Source organism: Balaenoptera physalus (genome assembly GCF_965194825.1).
Source record: "Balaenoptera physalus genome assembly, chromosome: 15".
Taxonomy (NCBI): domain Eukaryota; kingdom Metazoa; phylum Chordata; class Mammalia; order Artiodactyla; family Balaenopteridae; genus Balaenoptera; species Balaenoptera physalus.
In genome coordinates, this window is record NC_138894.1 from 31,193,506 (window position 1) to 31,205,696 (window position 12,191).

Below are 12,191 nucleotides of genomic sequence, written 5' to 3' on the forward strand. Positions count from 1 at the left end.
GGTCGAACTCTGCCTCCCCTGGCCAGTCCCATGTCAGGGACCAGAGTCTGCCCCTGAGCCTATATGCCCACAGGGGCATCTGAACTCCCCACTCTTGTCTGCTGCCAACTGTCCACCTGCTGGACCAAATCACTTTGGGTCTGTCTCTTTGTACCATGTCCAGCCCCAGACCTTCCCAGTCTGCTCTACCCACCCCAGACACACCCACCATAAACAGGGCAACCATATATCCCAGTTTGCCCAGGACAATCTGTTTACAGTGTGGTAGCAGCATAACTGTTAACAGTGTCCCCTTTTGCTCTCAAAAGTAGCCCAGTTTGGACAATAAATTATAGGGTCACCTTAGGTACAGGCCACAAAGCAAATCCTGTTCATGGTTCTTGGGGAGCCCATACCTGAATGATGAGAAGAGCTCATTCTATGCCAATGGTGCTGAAAGGAAACTGGGTTTCCTTTCAGGAAATGGTGGAGAAACTGGGTTCTTGGCTGGTCCCTTAGTACATGGCACCTGGTTTCCTCAACTGTAAAATAAAGGGTTTGGACGAGATGATCTCAAAGGTCCCTTCCCAACTGACCCCGGACTGATAACCCCATGAAACTGAAAGACAACTGGCTATCTCCAGTTGTCCCAGGCAGCCCCACTAAGGGCTGGGCTCTGGAATCATACTGCTTGGGTTTGAATTCTGGCTTGCCCTTGAGCAAGGTACTGTCCCTTTCTGTACCTTGGTGTCTTCATCTGAATAATAGGTAATAATAATGTCTACCCTGGAGGGCTGCCTGAGGATGACCTGAGTTGTAGTAGAGTTCATAGACAGAGCCCAGCACTTCGTAAGTGGTGTACATGTTTGTTATTTTAAGACCTTTGGGAATTGAGGGGAAAAGAGAACTGGTGGGACATGGCTGGAAGGCTTCATTAGAAGGGGTTGAGACAGGAAAATATGGGAGGAAGCAGGAGGAACTTTTGTCCCTCAAATGGGAAAAAGGAAGCAGGAGGAACTTTTGTCCCTCAAATGGGAAAAAGGAAAAGTGACAGCTTCAAATTCCCTTACTTAGCCCAAATTAAAGCTGTCCAATGGCTTATCTGGTTTCATTCCTTTATCAGACAATATGGAGATGCCAGAAGGAAGAGGTTGGGAACAAGACTTTCCAAGAACATAGACCATCTCCAGGCCTCCAGGGCAGGGCTGCTGAGCTGAAGGTGAGAAGAGGCAGGAAGTCTGGGTGAGGTGGGTGGGCACCAAGGGTTCCCAGAGCCAGGTTCTCAGGCCTGACACACTCTCCAGGGAAGGACTATTAAGGAATTGCTTAGAGATCCACAGACAAAAGTGCAAAAAGCATGGCACTTCAAGGAAAAGGAGATTGTCTAGCTCCTGCTCCCATGGAAACAAGGCCAAGACTCCCAACCAAGTTTGGACAAGACAAAGGCTGTACAGGGATGGGAGGAGTAGAGTGTGGGTTCCACACAGAGGGTCCTCTCTGGCTTTGTCAAGAACCCCAAGCACCTCAGTGTCAGAAGGGGCCACACTAGACAGCCCAGAGTCTATATATGAGGGGAAAAGAGCTCTCTGCTGAGAACCAAGATGGCCAGAGACTCTCCATTCAATGTGCCAGAAAATGTGAGAATGACTATTCCCTTCATTGAAACTCCAGGGGTCAGTTGGACTGAAACCTACCATGACCCGGTCTTATGACTCAACAGCACAGGGCACCTCAAGTGGTTCCCCCAGTGGGAAGTCAGAGTCTGGGGCAGATGTGAGGAAGTGTGAGCAAGCATCTCATTGGCCAACTTCAGCATAAGTGGCCTCAGCAACTGCCATTGGAGCCTCTGTGATTCTGCCCTCCAGGGGAGGTACCGACAGGGAGCGGACTAGACTTCTACAGGGAAAAGGGGTTGAACAAATGCTGTGACTATTCAGTGCAGCTGTGTCTCTCATGACTTCCCAAGGAGGACGCTTCAAGCTGAGGTGTACCAAAATGCCCCAGGCATCCCAGAGACGCCCCCCTCCACCCAATGGGGATGCTGTATCCCCAGAAGGCCAGAAGGAAAGCAAGTTAGAGGAAGAGCTGAAAAATGGGTCTCCTATACCCAGAAAAGAGAAGGTTTTAGAAGTTGGACAGGGCAGTGAGGAAGCTTCCTTATTTCTCAGCTTTAGGAACTTTCCATCCTTCTGTCGGCCCTGTCCTCTGCTCTAATCCAACATCAGACAGAGAACATAAATGGGCCAGAACCCATATGCCCTAAAAGTCCTTAGGAAAAAAGAAGCGGGGCCTCTTTTGCTTCTGCCCAGATGGATAGCGCAGTCAGGTATCTGAGAGTGTGTCTATCTCTATGTACTAATATTTGACACATAAAGTGTTGACTATGTAGCAGGCACAGCTCTAAGAACTTCACATATATTCACTCTCTCTTAAATCCTTACAAAGACCCTATTAAGGTGTTATCCACTCACCATTTTACAAGTGGAAGAAACTGAGGCCTAGAGAGGTTAAATAACTGGCCCAAGTTCACACAGCTGGTTTGTGGTGAACCAGGATTCCACCCCAGGGAGCCTGGCTCTACTTCTCAGCACACAGCCTCTCCCAGTGACTGCTGGACTGTCCCTCAGTGGGTACCAACGGCCCCTTCCCTCTGCTCCCTGAGATAGGAGTTCCACCAGCTCACATGCCTGCCTTGTTCAGAAGCCTGGAAGATGCCTGGCCTTCAGGGAAACCCCAGCAACAGCCAGGGTGAGGTTCTCCTGGGGTCAGCTAAGCAAACTTCTCTCTCACTGGCTTCCTGGAGTGCCTACCTTGCCCACATTTTTCTGGTTGAAAACAGAAAAACAGTTACTCAGGTAACCCACACTTCAGCCAGGGGTAATGGACATCTGCTAACTACTGTGGTCTGCAGACCTCACCTTAAATTCATCTTTTGTAAAAGGCCACTTCCCACCATGACTATCCCATGACATGGCACACTGAGAGCCAAGAACTATGGTCCTAGTTGCAGCTACTACTAAGTAGCTGTATGACCATTAGCGATGCATATAATACTGGAATGGGGGATAGACCATGTTCTTCTGATGCAGTTTCTCAACCTATAGGTATTTGGGGTCAGAAAAGTCTTTTTTTTTTTTTTTTTGGCAGGGGGGCTGTCCTGGGCATTGTAGGATGTTTAGCATTATCCCTTGCCTCTGCTTACTAGATGCAATAACACATCTTCATCCACCTGTCTGTGACAACCAAAAATGTCTTCAGACACCACCAAAGTCCACCTGGGGGATGAAATCACTAATAGTTGAAAACCACTGCTCTAAAGGAGTAGTTAAAAAACAAACAAACAACCACCAAAAAACCCCACAGGCTTCGCCCCTGTAAATTGGGGTAGCGTAAAAACTCTTGCTCTTTATGATAGGCTGGGTAGCCCCTCACAAGATTATCCAGCCCAAAATGTCAATAGCACCGAGGTTGACAGACCTGCTTTAGAGGTAAGCAGGAACAGCTACCTATGATCTATGGTGTGAGATATTAAGTCGCAGCCAGCGAACTCCGCGATTTGATTTGCCACATCTCCACCCCCACTGCTTTGGAAAGTCAAAGACAGACAACACACAGTGTTGGAAAACAAACCAAACTTGCTGACTTCAAAACTCAACAATGATAATGAGGAACCAGTTATCAAGAGCCATTTTTTAAACCGGAAGTGTCTGAACAAAGGAAGCCAGTTTTCTGGGGCTCCCGAGCTCTTTTAATACATCAGATCTCCTTACTATGGCTGCCAGATTTTGAGAAAACTGTTGTGGTTTGTGTTGTTTTGAGTCTCCCTGGAAAAGGGTCCCTAGCTGCCCTCAAACTCCTCAGGGTGCTAGAAAAGTTCAACTTTGAAAAGTGATGTTAAAAAAAAAAAAAAGTTGGCTTTGTCTGAGGAGCCTCAGAGAGAATTTTAATTCATTCAGGAGTAAAGGAAAAAGTGCTTCTTGGCCAGCTCTGAAATAGAAATTTGACAATACAAAACAAATGGATGATTAGTAAAAGCTACAAAATATTCCTGCTACCATCAATTGTCTTGGAGCAGGAAAGGGACTTGGTACTAAGATACTAAGTTGAACAAATGAGGCAAATTGTACCTGTCAATGTCAGTTAACTCAGCCAAAATTTATCTTACTAAGGTTTTAATCAGTACTTTACTCCCATACTTTCATCCCCTATCTGAAGATTAATGGCACATAGTAGGTGCTCAAAAAATATCAATCGAGATTCCCTTGAGGTCCCTAATTCCCCATCCCATGGGAATGACTGCCATGACCCTTTAGTGGATGTAAAGTATCTATTTCTGGAGCCTCATCTCACCAGACAGCTGAAAGGTGTCTTAGTCTCAATTTCCCACATAGTAACTATACCCACAGTAGGTTCTCAAAAAACATTAAACTCTTGTCTCTTGGGGGTTCTGTTGAATCTTTCTGCTTCCAAGATATTCTCCCCTCTCATTAACTCCAGAGTTGAAAGCTACCCCTCACTAACATAGTAAAGAGCCCAGTGAACTATCTTTATTCCAAGATTGTATGTCACCAGTCTGTGTGTGTTAAAATAATCGGTTAATGGCTAAAGGAAGGCATGTATACTTCATTTCACTTCCATGGTTAATCCTGATTCTCATTCTTAAGAGACAAAAATCCTGTATCTTGTATACTATTTATAGCTCAATTAATTAAAAGAATCCTCTAACTCTCCAGACAGGACAAAAACCCTTGATTGCTGGAGGACAGTAAACACCCTTTTTCTCTCTCCCCCTCTCTCTCCCCGCCTCCCTTTCCCCTCAGGATCAGCCTCACGCCACACCTCAGGCCTTGGTGAGGGAATAGCTCACTGTCTTTCCCTCCAAGGGTCCCCCCACCCTTGGATACCCACCCCTTCAACCCAGTACCAGCACCCCCCCCAGCTGCCTCTCACCCTCCTCCACTTCCTGCAGCCCTTGCTCCACTTCTTTTCCCAGGAAGGTCCACTCCTTCATTCTTGGACTCACTGAACACCTCACCAGTGGCCACAAACTGGCTATAAAGGTGAACAAATAGGATTCTCCCTGCCCTGTAACTACCAACTCCAATGTATGATGGAATGATACAAACGCCACACAAAAGCACCTAGTGTGACCAGGTGTGACATTTAGAGGAATGGTGATTCAAGTCTTCGGGAATGCAGATAGAGAAGATGAGGCTGAGGTGGGGGGTGGGGTCAGAGAGCAATCAGTATGCAGTGTTTTTTTTTTTTTGAAGTATATTTGATTTACAATGTTGTGTTAGTTTCTGGTATACAGTAAAGTGATTCAGTTATACATATATATATATATATACATATTCTTTTTCATATTCTTTTCCATTATGGTTTATTACAGGATGTTGAATATAGTCCCCTGTGCTATATAGTAGGACCTTATTGTTTATCTATTTTATATATAGTAGTTTGTATCTGCTAATCCCAAACTCCTAATGTATTCTTCCCCCACCCCCTTTCCCCTTTGGTAACCATTAGTTTTTTTTCTATGTCTGTGAGTCTGTTTCATAAATAAGTTCATTTGTGTCATATTAGATTCCACATATAAGTTACAGTACGCAGTCTTTTGAAATGATCCAGTCTGGCTCCAGAAAGAGACTGGAAACAAACCCTAGGAGGCCTCTGAAGTAACCCAGAGACCAGCTGACCAAGGTAAAGCAATCAGAAAGGAAAGTCAGTGAAATGGGTCCAGGGCTCCCAGTCAGAATAATCAGAGGGTACTGGTGCCACTAATCTGACCAAGAGAAGAGCTAGCTGCATTTCTGGACATGCTGGGTGAGGGTGCTGCCAGCATCCAAGAGTGAACACAGACATGGGCCAGGATGGGGTCTTCCGATGGTCCCAGAGGCAGGGGGTGTGGTCAAGAGCATGGACCTCTGGAGCCCAAATGCATGGCTTCAATTTCCAGCCTTTACAAAAAAGCTAGTGACCTTGAACAAGTCACTCTGTGCCTCAGCTCCTTACCGGTAAAACAGGGATGCTGATAATAGTATCTGCTTCATGGTGTTGTTATAAATGTTAATGAGCAAACATATGTAAAGAGCTTAAAACCACCTGGTACACAGTAAATGCTATATGTGTTTGCTCCTGAGTTTCAAAGTGTCAATCAGCACAAAACACTGGGCTTGTCTATCAGGGGACAAGTGATTCTGATGGGGCTAGTTTCGGGCAGGTGAACCTAAACTTTCCCTGCCTCAGACTACAACCCAGATTATGTAAAATGATAGGGATTTCAGAAGAGTTCAAATCAAGGCCTTCTCAAAAGACTGTAAAACTCAAGCTTCAACCTTCTCTCCTGATTCTTCCTTCTAGTAGCAACTTTAAAAGATGCTTCCAAAATATTCTCTCTGATTCTCTCCCTATTTCCTAACTGGTGCTGGAAACAGGCAGCTTTGCTCACCTAAGCTGGGAGGCTAAGTCCCAGCTTCCACACCTGCTGAGTTAAGGCCTGACTCAATTCTGCCCCCATTGGTAATTTGGAGGAAATACACCCAAGTGTCCCTGAGACACTTGACAGGCTGCAAGTGTAGAGAAGACTACAAGAAAGACCTTTTCACATTGCTGTGCTTAATCATCACAACTCCCTAAAGTGAAGAAGGTTGCTGTTGTCATCCCTGTTTTACAAAAAGAAATTGGCGGTCCAAAGAAGCAAAGTGACTTGCTCAGAGTCCTGTGGTTAATAGACCACAAAACAGAGATTAGAACTCATTTCTACATACCCTGGTTAATTCTCTTTCCAGTTCGAAACTAAAGCTATGACCCCTCCCCATTCCAGGCCAGGAAGGTTCCAGTCCTAGCCTCCATCCTCTGGTTTGGGGGAGGGTAAATTTGTGGTCCTAGGTTCCTTCCTCTGGACAGGGGGTGAGTAAATTTAAATGTCCTGGGGCAATATTCACCCAACTGAGAAGATCTATCCTGAATTAATGGTCCTCCAGCTTTGTATTCTAGGACTTGCCAAGAGATGACAGTCACAAGGGTTAACTCACTTCTTGGGCAAAGAAGCCCAACGAAGTTGCCAAGGTCCTGCCGGATCACAGACACGTTCTTAAATAAACTGAATTAAAGTGCAGAGCAGAGCCTCATCCCAGGATTGAGTTAGAAAGTAACAGCCACTTACAAGCAGACTAAAACTCAACTAAACCAGCGGCCCTCTGCTCCCTACTCCAGTCTGAGGCTAAGTAATGTCATGGTATTTGGGGGTTCATCTGCCACGGCTTTGAAAACACTGTGATGGCAACCCACCTTCCTCTCCTTTGCTCTCAGGATCCCCAGAATGGGAGTATGAGCAGGTCGCCCCACAGAAAGATAATGTCAAAACATTTGCCCAAAAAATGTGTTCCCATTGAGATACAGAAATTTCAAGTATGTAATTGAGCAATGCTCTGTCATTGACTCACAGATCTGGACACCCTCCACCCCCGCCCCAGCCCACCCTCTCGTCCCAAGTCCTAGCTGAGGCCCAGGGCCAGGAGCCAATCCCGAAATCCCAAGCGTTTCAGAAACTCAATTCTCCCCAGAGAGCGCCTGGGGCCCAGCCTAGCCCCACCCCCTCTCCATACCCAGAGGCACAGAGAGCGAGGCTCCCCGGCGGGGCCAGAGGCTTTGTCTTACGTAAAAGACCTGGCCCGAGCAAGAGCTCGGACTTACGCGGGGTGCTGCTGAGACATAAGCGGGCAGACAGATCGGGGCTTACGACAGGGAAAAGCTCGTTTTCAGAAGGACAAAAATCTCCAGGAAGACGGCAAAGAGGGGAAAAGGGGGTGTTGGTCCTCTCGGAGAAACTTTTAGGTACACCAGAAGTAACATCCAAAGTCCGCCCCCCATTTGAAGGCGGGCCCGAGGATGGGGTACTCAAGGCGGGGCGGCCCCGAGGCAGGCGCTGGGAATGGGCGTGGGGGGGGGGCGTACGCCCCTCGCGGAGCCACAGTTCCGGGCGCCTCAGTTCCGGGGAAGGGGTGCGGCGGGCGGAGTTTCTCTGACCTTTTCCCAGATTCTTTCCGCGTGGTCTTCTCCCCAAGCCCACCTCCTCAAGGCTGTGAGGAACGCTAAGGGGAATCGTAGGTCCCCAAAATGTGGTCCTTCAGCGCGGGAGGAGCCCAGGCAACCCCGTGCGGCAGCGGAGCCTTCCCCCAACACCCCCCACCCCCGCCACGATTCTCCCCACGTGCTCTGGCCGGAACTCAGGCAGCGAAAGGGGGGCTCCTCCCACGTGGGCCCAGCAGTCAAAGACTACGTGCCGGGTGGCCCGCCCCTCCAAAAAAAAAAAAAACGCGAGCGCGTGCAGGGCCGCAGAGAGGGAGAGCCAAGCGGTGCGCGAGCCCCGGAGCCTCGCACGCGCGCACACGTCTGCCCGTGCCTAGCGGACGTGGCTCCTCCAGCCCAGGACTTTCCCCGCCGCGCTGATATTTTCCGCGTCCGCGGCCCGGAATGGGGAGGAAGCGGGTCCCCGCAGGGTCTAAGAGGAGAGTCCCAGCCGGCCGGGACCCCGGAGAGAAGGCCGGGGACAAAGCAACGTTGTCAGGCGAGCCAGCCGCCCCCGCCCGCGCTTACTTACCTTCTGCACTTGGTCATGGTTGAGCTCCGTAAAGAAGTAGGCGAGCAGATGCGAGGCGATCATCCTGCCGCGGCCCGACGACGCCGAGCTGGGAAACCGAGGCTGGAGCGCGTGCGGGGGAGGAGGGCGGCGCGGTCTGACCGCTTTGTACCCGGGCTTAGAGGCCCGGTCGGGAGCGGTGAGTCCGGGAGGTACACAAAGAAGGCACACGATGGCGCGCCCAGCTGGAGGGTTTCGGGTCTCTAAAAACAGGTTTTGATAGTCACAACTGCTGAAGGACCAAGAATCACTCCCAGCGACGTGCTGGGATGCCCCACTGTCAAAGTACTAACTTCAGCCACAGAATCACTAAGGCTCAACTTGAGAAGAATAGCAGCTTGGCTCCACTAGGGCGACAGGACCTCTCCGGCTCACAGGCGCGCTGCTCTCGCCCGCGGATCTTCTCGGCTCGGTGACACGCTGGTGCTAGCGGCGGCCCGGGACTCCTGCGCTGGAGTTTCGTGCAACAATGTGGCTTATTGAGGGGTTGCCGGCTCGCGGGCCGCCGGGTCAGTGACGCGCGCACGCCCATTGGCTGCGCGGGGAGGGTGTGTGCGCCCACGGGCCGCCCGCCGCCGCGGTACAGCCAGTCAGAGCGGACGGCCCGCGGGCGCGGCCGCTCAGACACCCGAGCCGGCAAGTTGGAGGGGCGCACCCGGGGCTGGGGGAGGGGCCAGGCAGCATGGATGAGACGTGTGGTCCGTGGCAACAGGCTGGGGCGGAAAGGCGCATGAGCCACCGCCGCGTCAGGCCCAGCTATGGCGGGGGGGGGGTGGGGAATAATCACAGACCCGGAGTGTGGGGTGACTGGAAAGACGGGTCACCGGACTTGCACACGCCCTGGGCGGGGAGAGAAACACTGTCTGGCATCTCAGGGTCATGTGAGGGGCCCCCGCTACTGGGTCACATTTCTGAAGCATCTTAGTTCTCACCTATTGTGGCTCCAGGCGTCCGCGCAATGCTGATGCAAAGTGAGCCGCCGCAACTGCTGCTTACTTTATGCCAGGCACCACAAAACTGAATGGATGTGAGATTTACTAACCTCGTTTTACAGATGAGGAAACAGAGCCCTTAAGAGACTTGCCCAAGGTCACACAGTTAATGAGTGGCAGGTAAGGGAAGAAACCCACGTCCGTCTGTCTTTGAGGCCCTATTCTTTTCCCTGTTATCCCATCCTGCCACTCTAAGAGCCGGGAAGTAGAGAGCAGGAAAAGAACTTTGTCTGCAGCTGTGGGACTGATGCTTGGGTGAAACTGGGTGGGTGATAAGTGTGTAACCAAATGATCCTGGGCATGTGTGGGGTGGGTTGGCTTATGGATGCTGAGAGGACTAGGAGCCCCAGCCACAGCTAATGCCTGGCACCAAACTTTTTTTGTTTTTCCTTTTTTTTTTCTAATTTCATTGAAGTATAGTTGATTTACAATGTTGTGTTCATTTCTGCTGTACAGCAAAGTGATGCAGTTATATATTCTTTTTCATATTCTTTTCCATTATGGTTTATCACAGGGTATTGAATCTAGTTCCCTGTGCTATACAGTAGGACCTTGTTGTTTATCCATCCTATATATAATAGTTTGCATCTGCTAACCCCAGACTCCCAATCCTTCCTGCCCACCTGCAACCACAAGTCTGTTCTCTGTATCTGTGAGTCTGTTTCTGTTTCATAGATATGTTCATTTGTATCGTATTTTAGCTTACATACATAAGTGATATCATGTGGTATTTGTCTTTCTCTTTCTGACTTACTTCACTTAGCACGAGAATCTCTAGGTCTACCCATGTTGCTGCAAATGACATTATTTCATTCATTTTTATGGCTGAGTAATATTCCATTGTATATACATACCATATCTTCTTTATCCATTCATCTATAGATGGATATTTAGGTTTTTTCCATGTCTTGGCTATTGTAAATAGAGCTGCAATGAACATCGGGGTGCATGTATCTTTTCAAATTATAGTTTTGTCAGGGTATATGCCCAGGAGTGGGATTGCTGGATCATATGCTGGCACCAGAATTTTATACATGGTGGAAGCCAGCAAGAGTGAGTGCAGCCTATGGGAGACTGGTGATTGTGGAGACTAGCAAGCCTGGGGTTGGAAAGGTCGCAGGGGAGGGAAGGTGAGGGTTTGCAGTGTTCTCCTGAGGAGTTTCTCCTTCTCTCATAAACAGTGGGGTGCTATCTAAAATGTATAATAATAATAATAAAACACAATATTAAATGTTCATTGTTGGAAAATAAGAATATACAAACAGAAAAAACATAAACATCCATGATCTAGCCTCTCAGCAAAGCTTCTTGAAAGCTATGTACCCTTGCCAACTACACATTCTCGCCCCTCCCTCCCTTACTCCAATCAGGCTTGGGTCCAAAACTGCTTTGGTCATAGTCACCATAATGACCTACAAAGTGCCAAATCCTCTGTTCCTATCTCTTTTTTTTTTAATTTAACTTAATTTTTTATTTGATGTATAGTTGATTTACAATGTCATGTTAGTTTCAGGTATATAGCACAGTGATTCAGTTTTGTGTGTGTGTGTGTGTATATTCTTTTTCAGATTCTTTTCCCTTATAGATTATTACAAAATATTAAGTATAGTCCCCTGTGCCACACAGTACTAGGTCCTTGTTGGTTATGTATTCCTATCTCTTTTATACCCTTGTCTTACTCCACCTCTCAGGGATGTTGTGCACAGTTGACCAAATCCCTCATCTGGACACACCATCCTCTGCTGAGCCAGGGAAGCTCTACCCTCCTGGTTTCCCTCTAACCTCACTCTCCAGGTTCCTCAGCCCCCATTTTCGCTACTGGTAAATGCTGGCATATTCCAGGGCTGTCCTTCACCCTCTTCTCTGATCTAGTTACACTCTCTCCCTGGTGTTCCCTGCCAGCCCCATGACAGTTATATCATTTACACGCTGATGACTCACAAATGTAAATCTACAGTGAGGACCTCTCCCGGAGTTCCAGACTTATTCCTCCAACTACCATTTGTCATCTCCCACTGAAGTGACTAGCATCTCACACTTAACATGTCCGAAGCTGAACTCAACTTTTCTTCCCAAATCTATTCCTTTCCTGGTTGTCTCAGCAAATTGTATCACCATCCACCCTAAATCATCCTTGATTCCTTCCTACCACTCACCTTCATATCCAGTTAATCCATCAGCAGTCAGTTTGACCCCTAAAATAGATCCTATTAATTGACCTCTTCTCTCCGTGTCCTCGGACACCTCCTAGCCAAGCCACCAACAACTCAGCCAGAGCCAATACCGCATTGTCCTACCTTGCCCCCTGCTTCCATTCATGCCTACCTCTACCATGACCCCTGTAGTCAGTTCTTTACTCAGGGGCCAAAGTGACCTGTAAAATATAAACCATTCTGTGTCTCTCCTGGGCTCAAGTTTAATGTCTTCCAAACTTAGAATAAAATTCAAACTCCTGACAATGGCCTCTAAGTCTTTATATGATATGGCCTCTGCCTCCCTGTCCACCCCACTCTACACTACTTTCCCCAGTACACTGCTTGGCACTCACACTAGTATGTTTTCCTCGAAAATGTCAA

At 48.4% G+C, this 12,191-nt stretch overlaps 1 protein-coding gene across 5 annotated transcripts in view; it reads right to left on the reverse strand.

Moving 5' to 3' along the window:
• The window catches only part of HK2 (hexokinase 2), a 61,280-nt gene extending 51,985 nt beyond the window's left edge, over window positions 1-9,295 (reverse strand). For 2 of the 5 annotated variants that reach the window (XM_082428040.1, XM_082428037.1), the window contains exon 1: window positions 8,585-9,294. In XM_082428040.1, coding sequence (XP_082284166.1) covers window positions 8,585-8,647 — 63 coding nt within the window. In that variant the 5' untranslated portion in view covers window positions 8,648-9,294. Of the gene's footprint in view, window positions 1-395; window positions 877-8,010; window positions 8,165-8,584 lie in introns of those variants that run through there. The other 3 variants (XM_082428041.1, XM_082428042.1, XM_082428039.1) reach the window with 3 other exon arrangements.
• Between the last annotated feature and the right edge of the window lie 2,896 nt (window positions 9,296-12,191).